Source organism: Pempheris klunzingeri, chromosome 24 (assembly GCF_042242105.1).
Source record: "Pempheris klunzingeri isolate RE-2024b chromosome 24, fPemKlu1.hap1, whole genome shotgun sequence".
NCBI classification, from domain to species: domain Eukaryota; kingdom Metazoa; phylum Chordata; class Actinopteri; order Acropomatiformes; family Pempheridae; genus Pempheris; species Pempheris klunzingeri.
Window position 1 is genome coordinate 6,147,864 of NC_092035.1, and position 26,222 is coordinate 6,174,085.

Genomic DNA, 26,222 nt, shown 5'->3' on the forward strand with positions numbered 1-26,222 from the left:
TGTTTAATATTTTAATAAAACCTTTGAATGAACAACTGAACACAGAACCACAGCAAACAAATCAAATAAATCAATAAAGGCCAGACGCTGCTTTTTTTTTTTTTTTTTACAGTTTTCACTCATTTCTTGAACTCAAAGTCAGGTGTTATGTATTTAAATCCGTCTCTCTGTGGCTCTGTACCTGGACTGTACCACCTCACTTCCTGTCTTCAGAGCGTCTCCCTTCCTACTTTCACATAATGGTATGATCCTACTCCGTTCTCGCATGTGATTGGCCGCATGGTGAGCCAATCACAATAAAAGTCTGAAGATGCCGCTGTCTCAATGCCGGTCGGCTCTTCTCTTTCAGCTACAAAGAATCAGACACTTTGCTTCATAAAGTCTTTGGAGGACCAGAGGAGGAAAACAGCATGGAGACGCGGAGTTGGCTTTGGTTAATGAGGTCAGTCTGAGGCTGAATGGCCGAACAATCACAAACAAATCAGTGGTCAGTTGTTAGCTAATTAGCTAATGCTAGCTAGCATGTTACTGCTACATTTTACTGCAGCTTGAGGCGGATATATGCTTAAAAAGTCAGTGTAACGTTAATTTAAAGTCCTGTTTAATTAGTAAGTGTGTGGTAGCAGTAGCTTGTGGCCTGGTAAAGTTTAAAGTTAAAGTGGAGTTTTGCTCTAATGAAACTTCACATTAGCTTAAAGACCAAAAGCTCAGGGAAGTATTAATAAATCAGTGGTTTATTGTGGCTGAGATCAGGTGGTGAACCACAGAAAGTTTAACCAGCAGCTTTGAAGTGAGAAATCACAAACTTTATTGTCACATTTAGCCTGATGTTTGCAGGTGAACTTCATCTATAATGTCATTTAGTTCCTTTTTATTTGAATAAAGAGCTGTAGTTTTATTGTGAAAACCTCTTCCGTTGCAGGTGGCGTGTCCTCAGTCTGGGCTGAAGAACCTGTGACAGGAACAGCTTGTGGTAAAAACGCTCAACTTTACCTAGAACGTCACATAAATGTGTTTAGACAGGAAATGTGAGCTTTTATTTTCTCCCACATCAAACTGATTTCTTCCTGAACTACTTGTTTCCAGGTAGAAAACACACTAACAGTTAATGTTAATGGCACTAAATGTTGGAATTGGAGCACAAACATTGAAGATTTGTAAATTCTTGCAGTAGATAATTCTCTCTATTGGTGCTAGTTTGTAAAGGTAGAATCTAAAAGTTTCCAGGTGTCTGGTGGGAAGAGATGAGGAATCAGTAAATCTGAACACAGGATGTTGTCACGTTAAACTTTATTTAAAATGAAGAGAACAAGTTTAACCTTCTGTCTGGTCACTCTTTGATCAAAGTAATGCTGTTTGTGTCTTCCAGGATGCAGCAGGAGAACCTGAATCAGCCGTGGATCCAAACAGAAGGTCCTGTGGAAAAGTAGCAGACTGTAGTAAGTATTAATGCATTCAACATGACTCCTCTGCAGCATCTTCATGTATCAACAAAAGAACTTTTTTGTGTGTTCCCAGGATGCACCAGGAGAACCTGAATCAACCGTGGATCCAAACAGCACTGATTTCTAAATAAAGACATGTAAAATCAAGTGCAAGTTGTTGTGTTTACTTTTTTGCTGCTGCAAGAGTTACTAGCTAATTGTCAGAAACTGGTTTGAGGTAAAAGTAGACCAGCAGCTCCTCTTCAGTCTTCCTCTGACAGGATCTGCCTCCATGTTCCTGCTGGATGTCCAGTGAGCCAAGCAGCACCTTCACTGTGTCTTGTATTTTAAATAAAAGGTTTTGTCTAAATCTTGTTTCCTATGTCTTTTCTATTGTGAGTGATTTTTGCCTTGGTTTAACTACACTGAAAAGGCAAAGCTGTGGATCCACCTATGGTCAGCATTTGTATAGCACCTTTCTATGACCTCCTGCCTGAGGAATGACCCACAGCTGGCCCCATTTTATTTTGGAGCAGAATCCTGAATCAATCCTGAATCTTTTACTGGTCCTGGATTGAATGTAATTTGAAAGTGCTAATTTTTGAACCCAGCAATGGTGAGTTTAAGGGTAAATAAAATGCCAATTTGGAAGCAGGTAGAAAAATACCTGGTTGGAGCCTGAAAGTATTTTTTTTCTTATAAATGTAAAAAGTGCATAATGAGCAAAATGGCTGCTTTTTTTTTTTTAATGTGCTTTTTCAATAAAATGAGCTGCATACCTGACTTCACCTTGGGGAAATAAATCAGCCCTCGCAAAACACCTTCTTTTGCACTCTTGCCACACACCGGGATTGAACCCAGCACCTCTGATCTTCAGTGCCTCTTCTGACTGCGACTTAACCCACTGCGCCACAGACACCTGTCGCACTAGAAGATCACGGGGCGATTTTGTCATCTTCGTTTGGGAAAACCATCTCAAAAAAAGCACAACATTTTAAAAGTGAAAGATGCTAATCGCATCATGGAATCACAAACTAGCTCCAACAAGAATTTATATTTCTAATTTCTAGATTATAAACCTACCTGAGAGCTTCAGCACAGAGCACATGTTCCCTCAGTGGCTGCAGAACGCTCCTCTTCTTCAAACGTGCTGTCGCTTCAGTCCGCACATCTGCAAGAGGGAGAAAATGGTACAACAATTACACTTCATACAAGTGGTGTTTACAGTCAGCAGCAGCGCTGGAAAGTGGAGAACTGCAGGATGCCGATGAATAAAAAGTGAGGAGGATTTGGACGAACCTGAAGACTCTTCCTCAGCTCCTCAGCAGTGAACACCAGCCCACCTGAAGCATGAAAGGGAAAAGAATCAATCAATAAGTGATCAGAAGTTACAGCTGTATCACCTTCATGTTGAACAAGGCTGCACACATTTGATGTAGGAAATAAAAAAGTGGATATTTGCACTGATGACTTTTCTCTCATTTCATTCTCTTTACATTTACATTGCTGAGATACATTTTGAAACTTGCTGTTAAACTTCAGTAACTAAATATTTGGACATTAATGGTGATCACTGACATTTGAATGCAATGTGCTTAAGGAAGCACTGAGTGATCTATTTCTGATCCTAAAGGTGATCATCATCAGAAATCTGCCTACAATTACAGAAATAATAATAATTCTCTGACGACTCAGCCATCGTCGGTCTCATCAACAACAGAGACGAGGGGGAGTACAGAGAGCTGAACAAAAACTTTGTGGACTGGTGCCAGCAGAACTGCCTCCGGATTAATGCCGGAAAAACCAAAGAGCTGGTAGTGGACTTTCGTCGGCACAAAGACCCTCCCTCTCCGGTGAACATCCAGGGAACGGACATAGAGATTGTGGACTCTTACAAGTACCTGGGTGTTCACCTCAACAAGAAGCTGGACTGGACTGTTAATACTCAGGCACTCTTCAAGAAAGGCCAAAGCAGACTCCACCTGCTGCGTAGACTGAGGTCTTTCGGAGTGGCGGAGGGCCTCCTGAGGACTTTCTATGACTCTGTGGTGGCATCAGCCATCTTCTACGGTGTGGTCTGCTGGAGCAGCAGCATCACGGCAGCAGAGAAGAAGAGACTGAACAAACTGGTGGACAAAGCCAGCTCTGTCCTGGGCTGCAGCCTCGATCCTGTGGAGGTGGTGGGTGACAGGAGGATGGTAGCGAAGCTGTCATCAATCATGGACAATGTCTCCCACCCCCTACATGAGACTGTAAGAGCCCTGGAAAGCTCCATCAGTGACAGGCTTCGTCACCCACGATGCTCCAAAGAAAGGCATCGCAGGTCCTTCCTCCCTGCTGCCATCAGACTTTACAACCAAATCTGCTCCCAGTAAACCAAAGACCAAGAAAATAGTAACAAGTGCAATATTTCATATATATTTATATATTTTATATTTTCCCCATGTGCAATAGCCTTTCTATCTCACCTCATTCTTTCACCATACATTATTGTTTGTATATACTGTACATGTAAACATATATATATTTTATATTTTTTATTCCCTTTCTTTGTATGTGTGAACTGTATCTTGTATGTGTGAATCAGAACTGCTGCTGACTTGAAATTTCCCCATTGTGGGATAAATAAAGGAATATCTTATCTTATAACAGCCAGACTGGACAGTTGTAGCCAAAACTAGAAACACTGCTGCTATTTAACCGCAAGCAGCTTGGTTATTTAAATGAACATCATCCACCGAGTTACAAACTTGAAATCATAGTGAGTTTAGTGTTTAGTGTCTGTTGCTGGCTTTTCTTTCCTGGTGTTGATTGTCTGTCACTGTAGCGAAGCTAATCAATAGGCGGTGCTGATTTCCTCTGATAGTAACGGTGTGAAAATAAAACACGTTCCTTCTCATAATAAGCTACATTTAGTCATCATTCTGGTGAACTTGGCCGCTGGCTGATTTGTTTATCCGCCTCAGAAAGCAGTAAAATGTGGCAGCTGTTAGCATGGTTAGCTAGCGTTAGCTAAATAGCTAGCTGTGTGTTGTGTATGTGTCTGTCCGTGCGGCCACTCAGCCTCAGACTGACCTCATTAACCAAAGCCAGCTCCGCGTCTTCGTGGTGTTTTCCTCGAGTCCTTCTCCACCTTTCCTTTCGTCCCCCAAACATCTTTTTCGAGCAGAAAAACACTCCAACGATCCGCTCAGGTTCAACGTCACCTGCTCCTGACGTCATTTCCTCAACACGAGCACCGTCGCAGCAGGAAAGTTTAGCAGCAGCTCAGTCGATGTAGAAACTACGGGTGTTAATCATCCACAGCAAAATGGAACACATTTATTTCAGGGAGTTAAATGGTAAATGGTCTGTATTTGTCTCGCGCCTTTCTAGTTACTTCAACTACTCAAAGCGCTTTTACATGAGGGGGGGGGGACGACCCGCTCTACCGCGGACCCTCAGCCGAGTTCATCCTACGGAGCAGGTACAAGTTTGGCTTCACGTGTTTTGCATTTTTGAAGACACAGCGCCCCCTTGTGTCCTGTAGGAGGAACTATAGATAGATAGATAGATAGATATTTATTTATTGATCCCTCAGTGGGGAAACTTTGCTGTTACAGCAGCTCAAAGGGACAGATAGAAAAATAAAAGCACACAGTTAAGAATTAGAAAAATTAAATAGCAGAATATAATAGAATTAGAAAAATTAAATAGCAGAATATAATAGAATTAGAAAAATTAAATAGCAGAATATAATATAATATATACAGTGGTAAAAACCTATGTACACAAAGAAATGTAATTACAGAGACAAACAACAACAGGGTGAAGTGAAGTGGGGTGAGAATTATTGTACAGTTTATGTTATAGTAAAGTGCACAGGTGGTGGTGGTGGTTGGTGCAGCAGACTATAATGCAGCATTGTACAGTCTGACTGCAGTCGGGATGAAGGACCTGCGGAAGCGCTCCTTCTTACACCTGGGGTGTATCAGTCTGTGACTGAAGGAGCTGCTTAAGGCCCCCACAGTCTGATGCAGAGGGTGGGAGGTGTTGTCCAAGATGGAGGACAGTTTGGACAAGGTCCTCCTCTCTCCCACCACCTCTATGGGGTCCAGGGGGCAGCCACACACCGAGCCGGCTCTCTTAATTAGTCTGTTGAGCCTGTTTTTGTCCCGCTCAGAGCACCCCCCTCCCCAACACACCACTGCATATGAGACCACAGATGCCACCACAGTCTCGAAGAAGGTCCTCAGGAGTGGTCTGCTCACTCCAAAGGATCCTAGCCTCCTCAGCAGGTATAGTCGACTCTGACCCCTCTTGTAGAGAGAGTCAGTGTTGTCTGTCCAGTCCAGTTTATTGTTAAGGTGAACACCCAGGTACTTGTATGTCCTCACTCTCTCGATGCCAAGTCCCTGGATGCTCACTGGTGCAGTGATGGAGGGTTTCTTGTGGAAGTCGACCACCATCTCTTTCGTCTTGCTGGCGTTGACTAGGAGGTTGTTTCGTCCACACCAGCCGACAAAGTCCGTGATGACCGTCCTGTATTCACAGTCGTTCCCCTCTGACACACACCCCACGATGGCAGTGTCATCAGAGAACTTCTGGAGGTGACAACTGTCTGTAGCGTACCTGAAGTCTGATGTGTACAGGGTGAAGAGGAAAGGTGACAGTACCGTTCCCTGGGGGGCCCCTGTGCTGCAAACCACCACATCAGACACACTGTCCTGCAGTCTCACATACTGGGGTCTGTCCGTGAGGTAGTCAGTGACCCATGCAGCCAGCTGGTCACTGACTCCCGCTCTCTCCATCTTCACCCTGAGCAGTGGAGGTAGGATTGTGTTGAAGGCACTGGAGAAATCAAAGAAAGTGATCCTCACAGTGCTTCCACTGCCCTCCAGGTGAGACAGGGATCTCTGCAGCAGGTAGATGACAGCGTCATCCACCCCAATTCCAGGCTGATATGCAAACTGCAGGGGATCCATGTGTGGGCTCACCAGGGGGCGGAGATGGGGTGGTGGGGGGTGGGGGGTGGAGGTGAGAGGACCAGAGGTGGTTGTGGAAGTGAGGGGGAGGGTGAGGGCCCCGGAGATGGTGGTGGTGAGGAGCTGGGGGTAGGCTGGTCTGTGCTCAGGCTGGGGAGGGGGAGGGGGAGGGGGTGGGCCCATTATCAAATCTGTTGAAAAACAGATTTAGCTTGTTGGCCCAGTCTCTGTCTCCAGGTTCAGGGTCTCTCCTACTGCTTATCTCCTGCCCTGACATGGATTTGAGACCTCTCCAGACCTCCCTCGTGTTGCTCCGCTGAAGATGATCTTCCATTTTCCTCCTGTAGTTGGCCTTGCACTATTTATCACTGTTCCTCCACTCGTGTTCTCTTTTTCACTGTTTTGTCTTTTCATCTGTTCTCTCTTTATATTATCTCTTTAGTTTCCACTTTGGATTTTACTCCCTACAGATTTATTATAGGAGGTATAATGGAGCTCCTTGTGCCACAGGTGCTGTTACCACAACACTTTGTGCTCCTGAATTATAAAAACGGACAAAAATTGGTCATTGTCATACACCAAGTCTATGATGGGACAGTCAGGGGCAAGCAGCACTGGGAGTGACCACTGACCCTCCTTTTCTCTAAGCTCTAGGCTCAAACTAACTCCGGTGTCGCCTCCAGACTTGTGATGAAGCTCTCACAGTGGACCCTCACCTGCAGACTGAGGTAGTGGCCTTTCTCAGCACACACTTGCAAAGGAGAGCGGCCCCAGAGGGCAGCGAGCGCACGAGCCAGAGCCCGTCTGCCCTGAGCCACGGCTCTGTGGACAAATCTGGCAGTTTGAGAAGAAAGGACACAGTTAGATTACATCCACATGCAAATGACTTCAGACTGTTTATCCATGACTGTGAGCTGTTTCAGTGTTGGACTACGTCAGCCACTTTTAGTTGCCCATTTCAACCTCTTTGCTTGCTAACTAGTGTTCAGTCTTTAATACCCTGCCAGGAATGACTGGTTTAAACTGGCGACTTTGTTCACTGCTCGTCTTTGATTTCAGGAGGAGGAAAACAGACATTCAGCCCCTGTTGATTGGTGGGGATTGTGTGCCGAGGGTCTCCAACCACCGGTTCTTGGGCGTGCACATTGAGGATGACTTGACCTGGAGCGCCAACACCAGAGCCGTCATTAAAAAGGTACAGCGGAGACTCTATTTTCTGAGGATTCTCAGGAACAACCATCTCTCCCACAAACTGCTGGTGTCTTTTTACCGATGCTCCATAGAAAGCATCCCGTCGTACTGCATCTGCGTGTGGTTTTCCAGCTGCCGGCAGCAAACAGGAAGGCGCTCCAACGGGTCATCTCCATGGCCCAGAAGATCACCGGCTGCCCTCTACCTTCCCTGGAGGAAGTCTACAGCTCCCGCTGTCCGAGGAAGGCGCGGAAGATCGGCTGGGATGCGACCCACCCCGGCTTTTCACTGTTCCAACTTTTGCCCTCTGGTAGACGTTTTCGGACACTGAAGTACGAACAGATTAAAAACAGCTTCTACCCAAGAGCCATAATTGTACTAAACACTGCCGGACATTAAATAGAAGTGTGATGCTGCTGGATGTTATTTATATGAAGATGTTTTTTATTTGTTTTATACTCTGCACTTTGTGCTTTTTTAGATATTATTGTCATTCAGGGTACTTCTTTTATATACTTTATACTTTTTTATGGCACTTAAAGTGGATTGCACTTTCAATTTCATTGTACCTCTATAAACGACGATAAAGACATTCTATTCTAATCTATTCTGTTCTAATACAGGTGCATCTAAAAAAATTAGAATATCGTGAAAAAGTTCATTCATTTCTGTAATTCAATTCAAAAAGTGAAACTCATATACTATATAGATTCATTCCACACAAAATGAAATATTATTATTATTTGTTGTAATTGTGATGATTGTGGCTTACAGCTCATGAAAACCCCAAAGTCAGTATTAGAATATTACATAAAACCGACTGAAAAAAAGCCCAGGTTGCTTTGAGAGCGGCCTTCGGCTCGTCTGCATTGTTGGGTCTGGGGTCTCTATTCTCTCACCCCATAGATTCTCTATGGGGTTCAGGTCGGGGGAGTTTGCTGGCCAATCGATCACAGTAATGCCGTGCTCAATAAACCAGGTTTTGGTAGTTTTGGCAGTGTGGGCAGGTGCCAAGTCCTGCTGCAAGAGGAACTCGGCATCTCCGTCAACCTGGTCAGCCGATGGAAGCATGAAATGCTCTAAAATGTGCTGGTAGACGGCTGCGTTGACTTTGGTCTTGTATAGTATATGAGTTTCACTTTTTGAATTGAATGTTTTGAGATGCACCTACCTGTACATACGTGTCACCATCTCCATCTTGCGTGGTCAGCAGCTCAGGGGAAACTCCTCCGACTCTCTTCACCTCTTGCTGTATTTGCCGGTGAAACAGAGTGACTTTGACCCCGGCGGTCGGAGCCACTTGTCCCTGCACAGCTGGGTGCTGCAGTTCTTCTGCAGGGGGGAGCAGATTTGTGGTGTTGGAGTTTACTGGCACAAAGGGGGCCAGCAGACGAGGACTCTCTCTTCATGAAAACTCAGAAACAGTTACACAAGCACCCCCACTTTACTGAAACTAATTAAACATTTGAAATGAGATCACATTTGCCAGCTAGCCTACTGAACGCCCACTATTCAACATCTTTTCAGCTATGGGCTATTCAGACTTGATGTCAGGTATACAGCTACAGCCCACTACTTTTCAATTTCATTAAACCCGTTGCAATGACAAGACATTCATTCATTCATTCCTGCAACCAGACGTGTCAAACAAGACAACAACATGAGTTCATGCTTATTTTCTATTTCATTGTGTCAGCTTGAAACCATACAGCCATGTAGTGTAGTGAACAGGAATGAGGATGGAGAATCAAAGCCCAAACAGTCCATGAACCAAGAAATGACACGTCTCCAGTGCACTTCATCTTATTGACCACTAGATGTCCTACTGGAGCGCGGTGTCATTGAAGCCTCGAGTAATTAACCATTTTTCAATTAAGTGTCGAACTTCAACAAAGCCTCGATCAGCCATCACTATGTCCTCTGTACCTGGACTGTACCACCTCACTTCCTGTCTTCAGAGCGTCTCCCCTACTACATAATGGTATGATCCTAATGTGTCCTCCCACGTGATTTGCCGCATGGTGTGTCCATCACTATAAAAGTCTGAAGGTTTGACTCACCCGGCGCCAGTCGGCTCTTCTCCTTCAGCTGCAAACACCGGGACGCTTTGCTTGGGCTCGTTTTGTGCTTCATGCAGTCCTTCGGAGGTCCAGAGGAAGAAAACATCACGGAGTTGGTTTTGGTATGCAAACAAATGGGTGTTCAGTAGCTAGCTAATTAGCTAACCATGCTGAGGTGCACAGCTGATACATTTTTCTATATTGGTGGTTTCATTGTGGCCGATGAACCTGTTTGAGAACCAAAGTACCAGATTACTGTTGTAATAAACACTGATGGTTCTAATGTTCTGTGTTTGCACTAGAACATCTAGAAGTTCCTCATCAGGCCTCTCAGCTGTTTTCTGTAACTCAGCAGCTGCAGCAGCAGGAGAGTTACAGCTCAGGCTCAGTGTCACGTTCATTATAGTCCTGTTTAATTGGTGAGCATCTGCAGTGAGTTTGCTGCTAATGACTGGACTGCAGGGTCAATAATCACTGATCAGTTTCACCTTGTGGCTAATCAGTGGCTAACATGCTGGCTAGTGTTAGCATGTAGCATTAGCATGTGGCCTGTTCGGAACGGATTAAATTCATTTAGAGACCAAAAGCTAAGCATCAAATTGGTGGTTTATTGTGGCTGAGATCAGGTGCAGCTTCATCACATTTTGCCTGTGTTTGCAGGTGAACTTCATCTATAATGTCATTTATTTCCTTTTTACTTTGGTAAAGAGCTGTAGTTTTATTGTGAAAATCTCTTCCGTTGCAGGTGGCGTGTCCTGAGTCTGGGCTGAAGAACCTGTGACAGGAACAGCTTGTGGTAAAAACGCTCAACTTTACCTAGAACATCACAAATGTGTTTAGACAGGAAATGTGAGCATTTATTTTCTCCCACATCAAACTGATTTCTTCCTGAACTACTTGTTTCCAGGTAGAAAACACACTAACAGTTAATGTTAATGGCACTAAATGTTGGAATTGGAGCACAAACATTGAAGATTTGTAAATTCTTGCAGTAGATAATTCTCTCTATTGGTGCTAGTTTGTAAAGGGAGAATCTAAAAGTTTCCAGGTGTCTGGTGGGAAGAGATGAGGAATCAGTAAATCTGAACACAGGATGTTGTCACGTTAAACTTTATTTAAAATGAAGAGAACAAGTTTAACCTTCTGTCTGGTCACTCTTTGATCAAAGTAATGCTGTTTGTGTCTTCCAGGATGCAGCAGGAGAACCTGAATCAGCTGTGGATCCAAACAGAAGGTCCTGTGGAAAAGTAGCAGACTGTAGTAAGTATTAATGCATTCAACATGACTCCTCTGCAGCATCTTCATGTATCAGCAAAAGAAAAAACTTGTTTTTTTTTTGTGTTTTCCCAGGATGCCCCAGGAGAACCTGAATCAACCGTGGATCCAAACAGCACTGATTTCTAAATAAAGACATGTAAAATTAAGTGCAAGTTGTTGTGTTTACTTTTTTGCTGCTGCAAGTTACTAGTTGTCAGAAACTACTTTGAGGTAAAAGTAGACCAGCAGCTCCTCTTCAGTCTTCCTCTGACAGGATCTGCCTCCATTTTCCTGCTGGATGTCCAGTGAGCCAAGCAGCACCTTCACTGTGTCTTGTATTTTAAATAAAAAAAAAAAAAAAAAACTTTAAATCTTGTTTCCTGTTTTCTATTTTGTGATTTTTTTTTTTTTTTTTTTTTGCCTTGGTTTAACTACACTGAAAAGGCAAAGCTGTGGATCCACCTATGGTCAGCATTTGTATAGCACCTTTCCATGACCTCATTCACACACTGACCCATGGAGCTGGAACCTCGAACTCCTGATGGAAGGCTGAGCCACAGCTGGCCCCATTTTATTTTGGAGCAGAATCCTGTGTTTTACTGGTGCTGGATTGAGTGTAATGTGAAATTGTATGTGTAAACATAAGACCACTTTAAAAGCAAGTAGAAAATACAAAGCCAAAAGAAACATTGTTTGAGTTTGAAACACTTTAATTTTTCATAATGAGCAAAATGGCTGCATAAAATCTTACTCCAACTTTGGGAAACACTGGTGGAGATAGACCATCTTGCATTTAGAAGATCTTCAGGGGGTTTTTATCTTCATTTGGGAAGACAATCTGGAAAAAACAAACACAAATGAACCTCCAGACACTTTAAAAGTGAAAGATGTTAATCAGGTCATAGAATCACAAGCTAGCTCCAACAATAATTTATCAAATAGTAGAAATCAATGATTTAAGTTTTTTAATTAAAGTTACTAACCATTGTGCTTCTTTCCCAACACATACTGGCAGGAAGACTCTTCCTCGGCTCCTCAGCAGTGAACACCAGCCCATCTAAAGCATGAAAGGAAAAAGAATCAATCAATAAGTGATCAGAAGTTACAGCTGTATCACCTTCATGTTGAACAAGGCTGCACACATCTGATGTAGGAAATAAAAAAGTGGATATTTGCACTGATTACTTTTCTCTCATTCTCTTTACATTTACTTTGTTGAAATACATTTTGAAACTTGCTGTTAAACTTCAGTAACTATTTGAGACGACAAATAAAATATTTTGACATTAATGGTGATTACTGACATTTCAATACAATTAGCTTTCAAGGATTCAAGGAACGTTGTCATACCAACACACGTTTACACACGAGGAGGTATGAAAATACGTTCTCAGGTCCGAATGTAGCGGCTGTTAGCATGGTTAGCTAGCGTTAGCTAAGTGGCTAATTAGCTAGCTTGTTACCACCATGTGTTTGTTCTCTTTGTGTTTGTATTCGGTCATTCAGCCTCAGACTAACCGCATTAACCAAACCCAACTCAGCGTCTTCGTGATGTTTTCCTCTGGTAGTTTTCTTCTCCTCCTCCAAACATGTTTTTGAAGCAGAAAAACGAGCTGCAGAAACACGAGCAGCAAAAAACGTGCCAACGATCCGCTCAGGCTCTTAAGTCATCTGCTGCTGCGGAAGTGTGCTGACATCATTTCCTGTGCTGCCAATCAGGCGACTTTCCTAATTTCCTTAACTAGCAGCAGGTGTGACCGTTAGCCCCTCCCCCTCCCAACGTTCACGCAGCAGCCTCGCGCAGCCGCAGAGAGGACCGAGGAGAGCCACTCCACTCCGCGTGCACGCTGCTCATGAATCGCGCACGCGCAGAACCGCCGCTGATGTAAAGTGAATGTTTGTTCGCTGTCAAACTAAAATATCTGTTCCTGAACACTGTTCCATGCTGTCACGTGGACCCATAAGAAATTAATTATCACCATAGGATTAGTGGTGTTCTAGCACCAGACTTTCTAAAAGCGTTGGTCCAGATGTGGGTGAGCAGCGTTTCAGCCTCCTCCTCCTCCTCCATGAGTCCACAAATGGAAGTGTTTCTAAATACCTGCAGGTTGTGAAGAGGTACTTTAGTGACACCAAACACACTCAACATTTCTGGGGCTTGTTGAGTTGGAGGGAGGAGATGCCAGATCTATAGCCTGAGCATCCCACAGAGCAGGTAGAAGTTTTCTTGTTTTCTCTTTTTTGCTGTTTTTTCTTTATTCTTTATATATCTTTACTCTTAATGAGTCATTCAGTGATATGTGTTAGCACTGTTCATGTGGGATAAATAAAAACAGTGTGAAGTGTGTGTACCTGCCTGTTGTGCTCTTTTCTGTCCAGGGAGCCACATCTGGCCATTTCTGCAGCAAGCACATGAGCCAGAGCCCGTCTGCCCTGAACCACGGCTCTGTGGAGAAATCTGACACTTTGAGAAGAAATGACCTGAGGTTTAAAAAGAGTCTAAATATATGAGTACATGTATTTATTTATATAATATATAAAAGAATATATTTCAAGTTAGTAACATCTTCCATAACACGCAGGTAAACAAAACAAAAAGTGTACAAAATTAAAATTCAACAGGGATATTGAAAATGTGTGACACTATGAGTATTTGGATTTCTTCGAGGTGGGATCTGCAGTCCAGTTGCTATGGCAACAGCCGGTGACCTCTGAGCACGATGCTCCAGCGAGAGCGCTCGCTTCACCCAGCAGGTCGTAGTTTAGGCCAATCACAAGCGAGCAGAACTGACTGGCGCCCACAAAGTCGCAGCAGAGGATGTTGACCCCGTCGGCCTCGCGCCACCCCGGCCTCTGCTCGCTCGCCCAGCGGAGCAGCAGCGAGAGAGCCCTCATCGTCATCCTCCTCAGGCTCTGCAGGGGGTGGAGGAGGACGTAAGGGGTGTCCTCTGTCAGGTTCAGACCGCTGACGTAAAAACCGGCTGGAAAACAAATGGTCAGAAAAACAACAGCAACTGTTACATAAGAAGTCTGGAAACCGGTGAGTCACATTCGACCTGGAGTTCTACTGTTGTACAGCTCTGAGGTACTCCAGTCTTTGTACCTCTATTCCTAATTTTCAGTCGGACACGTGTTTACCAGCTATAGAAACTTGTTACTTTTCAGGTTAAATACAATACATACAAATGTGATGCATTGTTATAGATGAACTACCCAACAATATATTTAGTACAGTAGTTAGAATTAGCTCCTCCATAACCAACCGTATCATTAAAGCACCACTTAAATATTAATATATCAGTACTTTTGATATTCTAAGCATATTTTGTTGCTAATACTTCTATACAATGCATCTAGATGCAAGATGGCGCCCACCGTGGCAGACGTGTTTGCTCGCTCCGCTGCTTCAAGACCACCACCATCATCCACCTCCCCAAAAGGAGCCCGCCCACCTGCCTGAATGACTACAGGCCAGTAGCACTCACTCCAATCATTATGAAGTGCTTTGAGAGAGTGGTGCTGACCCACATTCGGAGCTGCATACCGGACACACTGGACCCCCTACAGTACGCCTACCGGCCCAACAGGTCCACTTCAGACGCCATTGCTGCAGTCCTGCACACCTCCCTCTCACACCTGGAGAATAAAGACTCCTACATCAGGATGCTCTTTATCGACTACAGCTCGGCGTTCAACACGGTCATCCCCCACAAGCTCACCCACAAACTGTTCTCACTCGGACTGCACCCCCCCCTCTGTGACTGGCTCCTGGACTTTCTGACTGGCAGGCCTCAGTCTGTCAGGATAGGAAACAGGACTTCAGCCAGCATCATCACCAACATCGGCACACCTCAGGGGTGTGTCCTCAGCCCCATCCTCTACACCCTGTTCACCCACGACTGTGTTGCCTCCCACAAGGACAACACCATGCTGAAGTTTGCAGATGACACCGCTGTGATAGGACGCATCACCGGTGGGGACGAAGCAGCCTACAGGAGGGAGGTGGACACTCTGGTGACATGGCGTGAGGACAACAACCTCACCCTCAACACGGACAAGACTAAGGAGATGATAGTGGACATGAGGAAGGAGAGGAGCCCTCATCAGCCACTGCTCGTCCGAGGTCAGGAAGTGGAGAGGGTGAGCAGCTTCAAATACCTGGGGGTCCACATCAACGAGGACCTCACCTGGACACTGAACACCACACAGCTGGTGAAGAAGGCCCAGCAGCGGCTGGACTTCCTGAGGAGGCTGAGGAGGTTTGGCATGTCGTCAAAAATCACCAACTTCTACAGCTGCGTTGTTGAGTCCATCTTAACCGGCTGCATCACCGTGTGGTACGGCAGCACCACCATCATGGACCGCAAACGCCTGCAGAGAGTGGTGAAGACTGCGTCCAAGATCACCAGGACTCCCCTGCCCTCTCTGCAGAGCATCTACAGACACAGAGTCCACCGGAGGGCTGCCTCCATCATCAAGGACCCCACCCACCCCCAACACAAACTGTTCACTCTCCTCCCCTCAGGCCGGAGGTACAGGAGTCTGAAGTGCAGGACGTCCAGACTCAGGAACTCCTTCTTTCCCTCCGCCATCAGGCTCCTTAACAGCCGATAGGAGTCACAACTACCTCCAATGACTGTACTTTATTTTAAGTTGCACATTTTGTAAATATATTTATATCTAGCAATAGTAGTTTATATTTATATGTTTTATATTCTATTCTATCCTCTTCTTTTTCACTCTTTGGCATTCGGTGCGGATGGCAAAGTAAGATTTTCATTGTACAGGGAAACCCGTTTCTGCACTGTACACATGACAATAAACGCTTTGAATCTCTATACTTTTGCTTGCAGCACTTTTACTTGTGATGAGGTGTTTTTATAGTGTAATGTTGCTACTTTTACTTTGGTAAATGATTCGAGTTCCTCTTCCACCACAGCCTACCTGGTCTTCCTCTGTGCCTCTGCTCCTCCAGGTAGGCGATCACCTTCTTAGGGTTTGGGCTGTCGGCGTACCTGGACACAGAGTTTCTATTTGATTTACAGCTGAAATTGTCGAGAGGAGAAGTCTACAGCAAAGATGTTGCTGATGAAGGTCACATGGATTTAGAGATTCTGAAATACCTTTAAATATCTTTAGTTTAGTGTTATTCCAACAAGTTTAAACCATCCCAGGTGTGTGTATTTACCAGTAAGGTATTCCAGGCCACAGCTCAGGATGCTGCAGTACCATCTGCTGGTTGCCATAGGAAACAACAACCTGCTGACCACCGGACCAACAGGACCGCAGAGTGGGCGTGTCCTGCATATAAACACATGTACAAATATTTCATATCCTCAACAGTCACTGTTTTTTATCTCAGAAATATTGAAAAATGCCCATCTGAATTTCAAATGATTTCACAAATCAATTAATTTATAGTGGATTTATTCTGTTGTTTGGCTAATTGATGGAACGATTCCTCTCTCCAGCAGCTCAGTTACCTGTGAGGAGCAGAGTTTCTTTCCAAACAGTGTGATGATGAACTCCACCAGGTGGACGTGATCTTCATCATTCAGCGATTCGAAGTGTGAGCAGGAAATGATCACGATTTCTTTTGGATGAGCATCCAGCCAGGTAGCCAGTTCGTCCAGAGCCTCCTGCACACACACACACACACACTTTAAATGATGATGAGTGTGGACGCTCTCACCATCTCCTGGATCACGGACTACCTGACAGACAGGCCGCAGTTTGTCTGACTGGGCAGCGCTCTGTCTGATGTGGTGGTCAGTGGTACAGGAGCTCCACAGGGAACTGTGCTGTCTCCTGTTCTGTTCACCTTGTACACTTTTAAATACAACTCAGAGTCATGTCACTTACAGAAGTTTTCTGGTGACTCTGCAGTTGTAGGGTGTATAAGAGGTGGACGGGAGGAGGAGTACAGGGCTCTGGTGGGTGATTTTGTGGAGTGGTCTGGTCGGAATCACCTGCATGTCAATGTGGCCAAGACCAGAGAGATGGTGATCGACTTCAGCAAGAAGAGGACAGCAGCACAGCCCCTGAACATCCTGGGAGAGGACATTGCCACTGTGGAGGAGTACAAGTACCTGGGCATCCACATTGACAATGGACTGAACTGGATGTCCAACACTGACCCCGTTTACAAGAAGGGGATGAGCCGCCTCTACTTCCCGAGGAAGCTCAGATCCTTCAACCCGTGCAGCATGATGCTGGAGATCTTCTAGCAGTCTGTTGTAGCCAGCGCCCTGTAAAGGGCAGTGGTCTGCTGGGGGAGCAGCATCAGAGCCGACCACATCAACAGACTGATTAACCCTGGAGAACCCAAGAACCCTTTTCTTCTTTGGAAAATTATGAACTATGCATTAAATGACTGCTATAAGTTCACTGAACACCAACATATCCACTTTTTCAATTTTAACCCTTTATTCCCTAATTTAGGATTAGGGCCAAATTTGACCCATTGGGCTTTAGGCGTATCATTTCAAAGAATCACAATAACAAACACTGTCAATGCAAACTATTTTAAACTTAGGAAAATAATCAGTTAACCACACAGCTACATTTAACAATGTTTTTTTTGCTTTATTTGTTGCATGTTAGAACTGGATTTCAAATGTACAAACACACTTTGGCCAATGGAAACAAGAACACAAAGCCAAAAAACTAACACCATGGGTCTTTTCTTATCAAAAAATCTGTTCTGCTAGAGAGAGGAACTCACACTAGACATTGTGGTAGTCTTTGAAACAATTTCTTTTTTTGTTGATGCAGAGAGGAACTGCACATTTTTCACAGTGCATTTCAGTTTTGAGGTCCTTGCACACAGCACATCGACGGCAATTTACTTATTATATATATTTATATATAAAATAAGTAATAAGTTATTATATCATTATAGTTATTATAAGTATTAGTCTCTGGCCTTGTACTACCGAGGTAACTTAGTAAAATATATTATACAAATGAATTTATTTCAAGGCTTTAGCCAAATACAGGACTGTCACCATTCTCCATCTACAAAGTCACTCAAAGAACCAAAGGGTCATTTTTGACCCGACATTTTTTAACCCATACACCCAGAGGGTCATTTTTGGCCCATCGTTTTTTGAACTTGCGCAGAGTTGCTAATTTATCCAAAAAGAATATAAAACGTACTTCTAGGCATTCTGCAAGCTAATACTAAATAGATTAACAAAAAATACACTATTTTACCAACCACTGGTTTGCTGAGAAGACGATTTTGTTTGGGTAGGTTTACAGCTCAACGAAACAGCATGTGGTCAGTCATCTTGTCACTACCACTCTGGCTCATGTCAGTTCAATATTCATCCACTAAGTGTCTCTATGCAGGGGTCAGAAGTGGCACTCTGGGTTTTTGAAGTTAAATTTGACAATTTTTTTTATGTTTGTTCATTTTGGGTAGCAGCAATTAACAGCGGCCAAATTTGACCCCGTGGGTTCTCCAGGGTTAAGAAGGCCGGCTCTGTGATTGGCTGCAAACCGGACACTTTTGAAGTGGTGGTGGAAAGGAGGACCATGAACAAACTCTTGTCCATTCTGGACGATCCTGACCACCCACTTCACCCACTGCTGGGTAGACAGCGGAGCAGCTTCTCAGACAGGCTGGTTCAGCTCCGCTGTCACAAGGACAGATACAGGAAATCTTTTCTGCCAACTGCCATAACACTTTTTAACAAGTCAACTCTGGCTGGCAGAGAGCTCCCAGCACCCTCTGCTATTTAACAAATATGTATTTCTGTTCTTTAACGTGCACTATAGTTTTTATTTTATTTAACTCGCACTTTGGTTTTAATCTTTTTATCAATTTATCTGCTTATTTATTGTTGTATTCATGGTGGTGGTCACTTTTACTCGCTTTTGCTCTTTTGCTGCTGTAGCACCACAATTTCCCCTCTGGGATCAATAAAGCATTTCTATCTATCTGTCTATCTATCTATCTAAAGCAGGGGTGTCAAACTCAATCAAAGAAAGGGCCAAAATTTAAAACACGGTCTAAGTCGTGGGCCAAACGGGCTCAACATTTAGTGAAGACTCTAATAGTGACTCTTTTATCATAGTATATAATATAATATAATAATAATATATATATATTTTATCCAGAAATATGAGTTTAAACAGCCAGACTTAAACAGCCAACTTTTCCTCAAGAAAATAAATAGAATTTTAAATATTTTTTTATTTTTTGTACTATCCTCATGTTTTGTCTCATAGTGTCTTCTTATATTTATATTCTTTAATTATGGCCACATCAGCTCCACAAACAAGACACACAGGTTCACCTCCGATATCGACACACAGGTAAAACTCTGCCCCCCACCTGCTTTGAAAGTCTCTGTTTTCAAAGTCCACTTTTCGTTTAGCCATTTATTTTGGGGGGGGTAGCTTAATGGCGCGTTTCCTCTAGTACCTACTCCGAGTACAGCTGAGTAGGTTCTAGTGGAAACGCGCCATAAGTGTCGCTATAACAGCGCTGATCGATGCATTGATCAGCTGATCGGTGTGTCATTATACCTGCTGGAGGAGGGGCTGCTGCACGGGTCCTGACTAGCGCGGCAGCTGTTCAGTGCATTGTGGGATTTGTAGTATTAGAGGTGGGAGTGCTGTTTACCGACGGGTCATTCTTAATAGTCACATGAAATTATCTCGCGGGCCGGATGTGTTTGACATATGTGATCTAAAGGCTCGTCTTGCTTCGAGGTTGGTTCAATAACCCCTGTTCACCCCTGAGACAGGTCTGTTGTATGTACGTGTGTGTGTGTGTGTGTGTGTGTGTGTGTGTACCTTCACAGTCATCACAGTGTAGATTCCGTGGGCGAAGAACAATTTGCTGCCTCCTCGTGGCTTCATGGCGATCCGCAGGTCCAGGAAACGAATGCCGAGATCACACTGATCACTGAGGACGGATTGCTTTACAAACACGGGAAGAGAGGAGAGAGAGTAATTAAATGCATGTGGCAGTAAGTCCTGTTCTGTTCTGAGACAGAAATTGAGCTGAATGGACTAGACGATTCACTGATAATCAATTGATTGTTAAATAAATCAGCAAATACTAAAAAACCTGAATCTAAAAGGAGCAGCAGGACTGAGACCTGACTGCATGTAAACTGTTCTGAGTGCAGCTTTGAGGTAATTGTACTTTTCTTATGCACTTTAATTCAGGGCTACTTTATATTATATTAAATTCAACTTTATCATGCAATAAAATGCAGTTTAGCATTTAACCAGGCGGTTCAGTGTGTCTGCTTCACACTTCAGTGTTTTCTTATAAACTTCCTCCTGCTACAATATTGAATACTCTCTGACACTAGTACATTTTGCTGTACTTTTATAGATATTGAATACTTTTAACGTTGTTGCATTGTTACTTTTGCTGCTTCTAGAGTCTGTAAAGGTGCTTCTGTGTAACACAGTGGTATAAATGTGGATATTTATGACTTTACAAGTTGAGGGACACCACCTGAACGCACCACCAGAGGCCACTTCACATCATCTGAAGGTCAGGCCTCAGGGGGCCCATAGATACACTACTCACAAAAAGTTAGGGATATTCAGCTTTCAGGTGAAATTTCAGGATGAACCTAAAATGCATTTTAAACTTTCCAGGTGAACTTAATGTGACCTTCTCTAAACCTTTGAATGCACATGTCCAACTGTTCAGTGTCTCAATGCTTTCTGCACCAGTTGCTGTTCTCTAACAAGAAGCTTAACAGCAACATTCACAACAGGTTTGATCCATGAATCCACCAATACATTTCCTGCTTCAGTTAGAATTGGTATTTAAACAGTCCTCCTCATCATGCTGTTCACATTCTGACATCATGAGACCAAGACGACACCTAACAGTTGATCAGCAGCACCTCAACACTGGAGGCTTCAAACAGGAAGTCCTCAGACGGAGGTGTTCACTGAGCTTAGAGGGTCACAGAGTGTCATCAGGAGGTTGGAACAGTGATACAGAGACTGGAAGAGTCACACAAAGGAGAGGAGTGGACGTCCTTTGGCCACATCCCAATTTATTGAGACACTGAACATTTTTTGTTGTGGTATACCCACCACTGTTAGATTTTCTTCAAATAAATTGTTTAAGATGAAGAAATTACCATTGCATGCTTCTACTTAAATGCCAACTACAGGAGGAAAATGGAAGATCATCTTCAGCGGAGCAACACGAGGGAGGTCTGGAGAGGTCTCAAATCCATGTCAGGGCAGGAGATAAGCAGTAGGAGAGACCCTGAACCTGGAGACAGAGACTGGGCCAACAAGCTAAATCTGTTTTTCAACAGATTTGATAATGGAAAAAGTTCCTGCCATGTGGAAGACTTCTTGTGTGGTTCCAGTTCCTAAGACCTCGCGCCCCAAGGAGCCCAACCACTTCAGACCCGTGGCCTTAACCTCTCACCTGATGAAGGCACTTGAGAGGATCGTCCTAACCCATCTCCGCCCCCTGGTGAGCCCACACATGGATCCCCTGCAGTTTGCATATCAGCCTGGAATTGGGGTGGATGACGCTGTCATCTACCTGCTGCAGAGATCCCTGTCTCACCTGGAGGGCAGTGGAAGCACTGTGAGGATCACTTTCTTTGATTTCTCCAGTGCCTTCAACACAATCCTACCTCCACTGCTCAGGGTGAAGATGGAGAGAGCGGGAGTCAGTGACCAGCTGGCTGCATGGGTCACTGACTACCTCACGGACAGACCCCAGTATGTGAGACTGCAGGACAGTGTGTCTGATGTGGTGGTTTGCAGCACAGGGGCCCCCCAGGGAACGGTACTGTCACCTTTCCTCTTCACCCTGTACACATCAGACTTCAGGTACGCTACAGACAGTTGTCACCTCCAGAAGTTCTCTGATAACACTGCCACCGTGGGGTGTGTGTCAGAGGGGAACGACTGTGAATACAGGACGGTCATCACGGACTTTGTCGACTGGTGTGGACGAAACAACCTCCTAGTCAACGCCAGCAAGACGAAAGAGATGGTGGTCGACTTCCACAAGAAACCCTCCATCACTGCACCAGTGAGCATCCAGGGACTTGGCATCGAGAGAGTGAGGACATACAAGTACCTGGGTGTTCACCTTAATAATAAACTGGACTGGACAGACAACACTGACTCTCTCTACAAGAGGGGTCAGAGTCGACTATACCTGCTGAGGAGGCTAGGATCCTTTGGAGTGAGCAGACCACTCCTGAGGACCTTCTTCGAGACTGTGGTGGCATCTGTGGTCTCATATGCAGTGGTGTGTTGGGGAGGGGGGTGCTCTGAGCGGGACAAAAACAGGCTCAACAGACTAATTAAGAGAGCCGGCTCGGTGTGTGGCTGCCCCCTGGACCCCATAGAGGTGGTGGGAGAGAGGAGGACCTTGTCCAAACTGTCCTCCATCTTGGACAACACCTCCCACCCTCTGCATCAGACTGTGGGGGCCTTAAGCAGCTCCTTCAGTCACAGACTGATACACCCCAGGTGTAAGAAGGAGCGCTTCCGCAGGTCCTTCATCCCGACTGCAGTCAGACTGTACAATGCTGCATTATAGTCTGCTGCACCAACCACCACCACCACCTGTGCACTTTACTATAACATAAACTGTACAATAATTCTCACCCCACTTCACTTCACCCTGTTGTTGTTTGTCTCTGTAATTACTTTTTTTTTGTGTACATAGGTTTTTACCACTGTATATATTATATTATATTCTGCTATTTAATTTTTCTAATTCTATTATATTCTGCTATTTAATTTTTCTAATTCTTAACTGTGTGCTTTTATTCTTTTTGTTTGTCCCTTTGAGCTGCTGTAACAGCAAAGTTTCCCCACTGAGGGATCAATAAATAAATATCTTATCTTCATGATATAATATCACTGTAGCATTCACTTTTTACATTTTCCATATATTTCACCTGAAAATCGAATATCCCTAACTTTTTGTGAGTAGTGTATGTGTGTGTGTGTGTGTGTGGGTGTGTGTGTGGGTGTGTGTGTGGGTGTGTGTGTGTGTCCCTCTACCTGTGTGGTGGCCCAGCGGTAGACACAGGGTCTAGTCCAGCAGGGAAACAGCCTGTCAAACACTTTGAGGACGCAGGGCTCTGATCTCAGGACCGGAGAGGAGACATCCAGACAGAAGGACATGCTGTCATGGCTCCCTGCAGTGACAGATGACAGTCAGGCATAAATTATTCACCCAAAAGTATGCGGAAATGAAATATAAATCAATTAAATGTATGTATAACTCTATATTTGACTGTTTCCCCTGAATAACCCGCTTCATCCTTGCTTCTGCCCGGTGTGTCTGTGTTACCGGGTATGGCCAGGTTCCACAGCGGGACGTCCAGCAGCTCCTCCGGCAGACGGGACATCCAGTCCGGGTTTCCTCCGAGCTGTCGCTGCCCGTCGTCCTCCATGTTCTTCACGTGAAATATTTCGCTACAGGTTTACTGTTTTCAGTGCGGAAGTTTAACATGCTCCTTTTCCTTGTTTTGGACTCAATCGCCGTTTGTTTACAAACTCTTCCGGGTGTAAAACGTTTGTTAGTAACCGTAGCAAGATAGCACTTCCGGTAAGCTCTTCAAAAATAAAACCGGATGAATAAAACGATGGGAGTTTTTCGAAATAAAATAGATTATCACAGAGTTATAACAAGCCACTGTATTAAAATAAAAAAGTACTATCTATTTTAGGGCTAGGTTGTAGTAGGAGTGTTACTTTTACAGTAGTTAGGATTTTATACTGTAGTATCCATCACTTTATACTGATGCCACCCGATAAAAATACTCTATTGCAAGTAAAAGTCATGCATTCAAACATAAACAGCACGTTAAACCTTGATTCAGGTGTTTCAAAGGTGAATAATTAACATTTAGCACCACACATTAGGGAACAAATACAAATAGTTACAGTTATAACCAAAGCAGGATCCCTCCTCCACTTACACCACCAGTCTGTAAAGTAAATCAGAGATTTAAGCTTCATTTTATGCAGTTACAGCCTTAATATGCTACCATTTTATTTGGATAACTTATTTATGTCTGTTTCAATCAGACTTCTATGAAAATCAAGGAATATAATTGCAAAATTAACAAGTAGTCATACAAACTACAGGCACAGAGACGCTGCATTCCCCGATAAATCATTTATCTCCTTATCTAATCTTGTTTATATCCTGGCGTTTGCCTTTCGAAGTGCTGTGTGTTTAGTTCACTGAATTCCTTAGATGAAACTTTTTCCTTGTAAATGAGTTCCAGAAAATGCAAACAGCTTAATGAAGAGTTGTTTACAAGTTCATTCAGTTTGTAGGAGACTTGAGGCTGCACTGACCCACATATGAGTGATATGGTGTTGAATTAGAGCTTTGTGTTGTGTTCGGTGTCTCAGTGGCCTGATGATTTCTAATGGTTTTACATAAGACTTAAGAGGAGCTGGCACGGCTGTAGACTCTTAATGTAGTTTGAATGTTCTCTTTTTTTTTTATCTCCCTGGCCTCCTTCCACTGCCTACATTTAGTTGTCCTGTTGAATGTCTTTTTACAATAATTGTATTACATCACATGTATTTAGTTTTGGGAACATCACATATTGTGAGATATAAAGTGTGATCTAGAGCCAGGCTAGCTCTTTCCCTCTGTTTCCAGTCTTTATGCTAAGCTAAGCTAACCAGCTGCTGGTGGTAGCCTTATATTTACCGTACAGACATGAGTGATATCGTTCTTCTCCTCTAACTCTCATAAAGAAAACAAATGAGTGTATTTCTTGCATGCAGCCACTGGAAACATCAGAAATACTTACACATATTGAGACTTCCTTTAACCCGTTTTATTTTAATAACTCGGCCTGATTAGTAAAAATAAATTTTAAGTAAGGGAAAAACAATGAGGAAATATTCTGGACCCAGCTGCTCCTCCTACGTCAGGATTTTATTTGAACAGAGTAAATAAAACAAGTGCACAATGCTTTTTGCACTTTGCAATGCAGATTAACTTCCAAACTATCCAGGGAAAATAAAAACCTTTTATAGCTAACATCCAAGATTTGACTATGCTACACTTACATCCGCTCAGATTCATCTTTTCTAGTGTACCACTGCATGATATCCTCCCATTACTGCTGTTTTTCTATCAGATTATTCTAATATATTTATACACTGTGTGTTGGTGCGTAAGAACACGTACAAAACACTGACAACAACAGAAGATCACATGGTTTTTGTCCCCCACAAGTGTTAAATTTAGGCAACATCATGCAGCATAAAATCTAATTCTACAAAAAAAAATCCTAGTTTTTAGTGTTATCTACAGCCTTCAGCCATTCGCAGTGACACTCATTGGAGTCACACATGAAGAGATTATTTGACTGGAACTTTTCAGATGAAAAATTAAACTAAGGACAAACAAGTGGCAGCTGTTTAGCTCTTCCATGGCAAGCCATTTCTCTGAACCATAACAAGACACAGCTCTTGTCACAAATGTGGGTGAACTCCAGCCCTCCTCTGAAATCCAGACCACACTTCAGAAATCCCTCTCATGATAGAGCGCTTATTTCTTATTTCATAACCTATTTAACTGTCCAGATGATCCTGTTAGCATGAAGAGCCTCTTTTTATTTAACAAGATGGTGACCTCCACAGATGAAACCAACAAAAGTTGCAAGAAAATGTACAAGCAAAGCATTCAGAGCACTGTAATTCACGATGAATACTGCATTGCTGTCCATGAACTGGGTCAAATGACCTCCCTATGAAGGATCATCGAATTAAATTAATCAGATCAGGAGTGATTTTAACCCCAGTACTCTTAAGGCCCTTTGCAGTCTGGGGCTCAGGGGCTTCTGCCTACTTTATTTGGTTAAAACGAAGGGTTAATAGTGGCTTATAGGCAACTTTACACTACCCCCAGCTGAGTTTTCACCACACACACTAAAATGGAGACCGTTTTGGTCCAATTCAGGTGTAAAAAATCTAATCCATTAATGTCACCACCACAGGACTAAACAGGTGTATTATACATAGTGTGTAACTGAAAAGAAGAAATATTTGGAGAATATTTGATTCTGATTGGTCCATTACGGCATTCTTCAGAGTGACAGAGCATTGCTGTGGACTTAAAATCAATAACTTCATTTGAAATCAATATTTTATGTAAAAATGTTGATTTCTTTAGTATGAAGACGTGTAATAAACAGGCCAAATACAGCGATTCACCTGTCGGGCTTCATTTTGCAATAATGATTGTACATTATCCCTCATTTATCCTTTACCTTCCAGATTAAGTTCTTACATAAAACTAATGTAATAAAATACATATTTTTATTATT

At 43.5% G+C, this 26,222-nt stretch overlaps 1 protein-coding gene and 2 long non-coding RNA genes across 7 annotated transcripts; 2 read left to right on the top strand and 1 right to left on the bottom strand.

Annotated features, from left to right (window-relative positions):
* The first annotated feature begins 305 nt into the window (after window positions 1-305).
* LOC139223462 (uncharacterized) lies at window positions 306-1,592 on the top strand. The gene is made up of 4 exons (XR_011586002.1): window positions 306-442; window positions 923-973; window positions 1,370-1,439; window positions 1,519-1,592. It is a non-coding gene; the product is annotated as an uncharacterized lncRNA (long non-coding RNA).
* Window positions 1,274-23,366, bottom strand: LOC139223459 (PI-PLC X domain-containing protein 1). Of its 5 annotated transcripts, none has more exons than XM_070855364.1 (11): window positions 23,216-23,366; window positions 22,924-23,060; window positions 19,702-19,827; window positions 16,380-16,535; window positions 16,085-16,197; window positions 15,841-15,911; window positions 13,253-13,877; window positions 12,876-12,997; window positions 11,880-11,953; window positions 11,648-11,734; window positions 1,274-1,416 (listed from the first exon to the last, which is right to left on the bottom strand). In XM_070855364.1, the coding sequence occupies exons 1-7, from the start codon at window positions 23,316-23,318 to the stop codon at window positions 13,540-13,542; spliced, it is 1,044 nt and encodes a 347-aa protein (XP_070711465.1). In that variant the 5' UTR covers window positions 23,319-23,366; the 3' UTR covers window positions 1,274-1,416; window positions 11,648-11,734; window positions 11,880-11,953; window positions 12,876-12,997; window positions 13,253-13,539. The 5 variants fall into 5 exon arrangements, with proteins under 5 accessions (XP_070711465.1, XP_070711468.1, XP_070711466.1 ...); XM_070855367.1 differs by having other exon boundaries at window positions 13,249-13,877; XM_070855366.1 differs by lacking the exon at window positions 1,274-1,416 and adding an exon at window positions 10,734-10,876.
* LOC139223465 (uncharacterized) lies at window positions 9,635-11,063 on the top strand. Its single transcript, XR_011586005.1, has 4 exons — window positions 9,635-9,761; window positions 10,385-10,435; window positions 10,830-10,899; window positions 10,990-11,063. It is a non-coding gene; the product is annotated as an uncharacterized lncRNA (long non-coding RNA).
* Window positions 23,367-26,222: the final 2,856 nt, after the last annotated feature.

What these genes read in the sequence shown, in the direction of transcription:
- LOC139223459 (XM_070855365.1), bottom strand. Translation starts at nt 23,318, where the DNA reads ATGGAGGACGACGGGCAGCGACAGCTCGGAGGAAACCCGGACTGGATG. An exon ending in ACACTGTGATGACTGTGAAG is followed by an intron (nt 16,536 to 19,701) that starts GTACACACACAC and finishes GTGTGTGTGCAG; the next exon opens with GAGGCTCTGGACGAACTGGC. An exon ending in AGAAACTCTGCTCCTCACAG is followed by an intron (nt 16,198 to 16,379) that starts GTAACTGAGCTG and finishes GTTTATATGCAG; the next exon opens with GACACGCCCACTCTGCGGTC.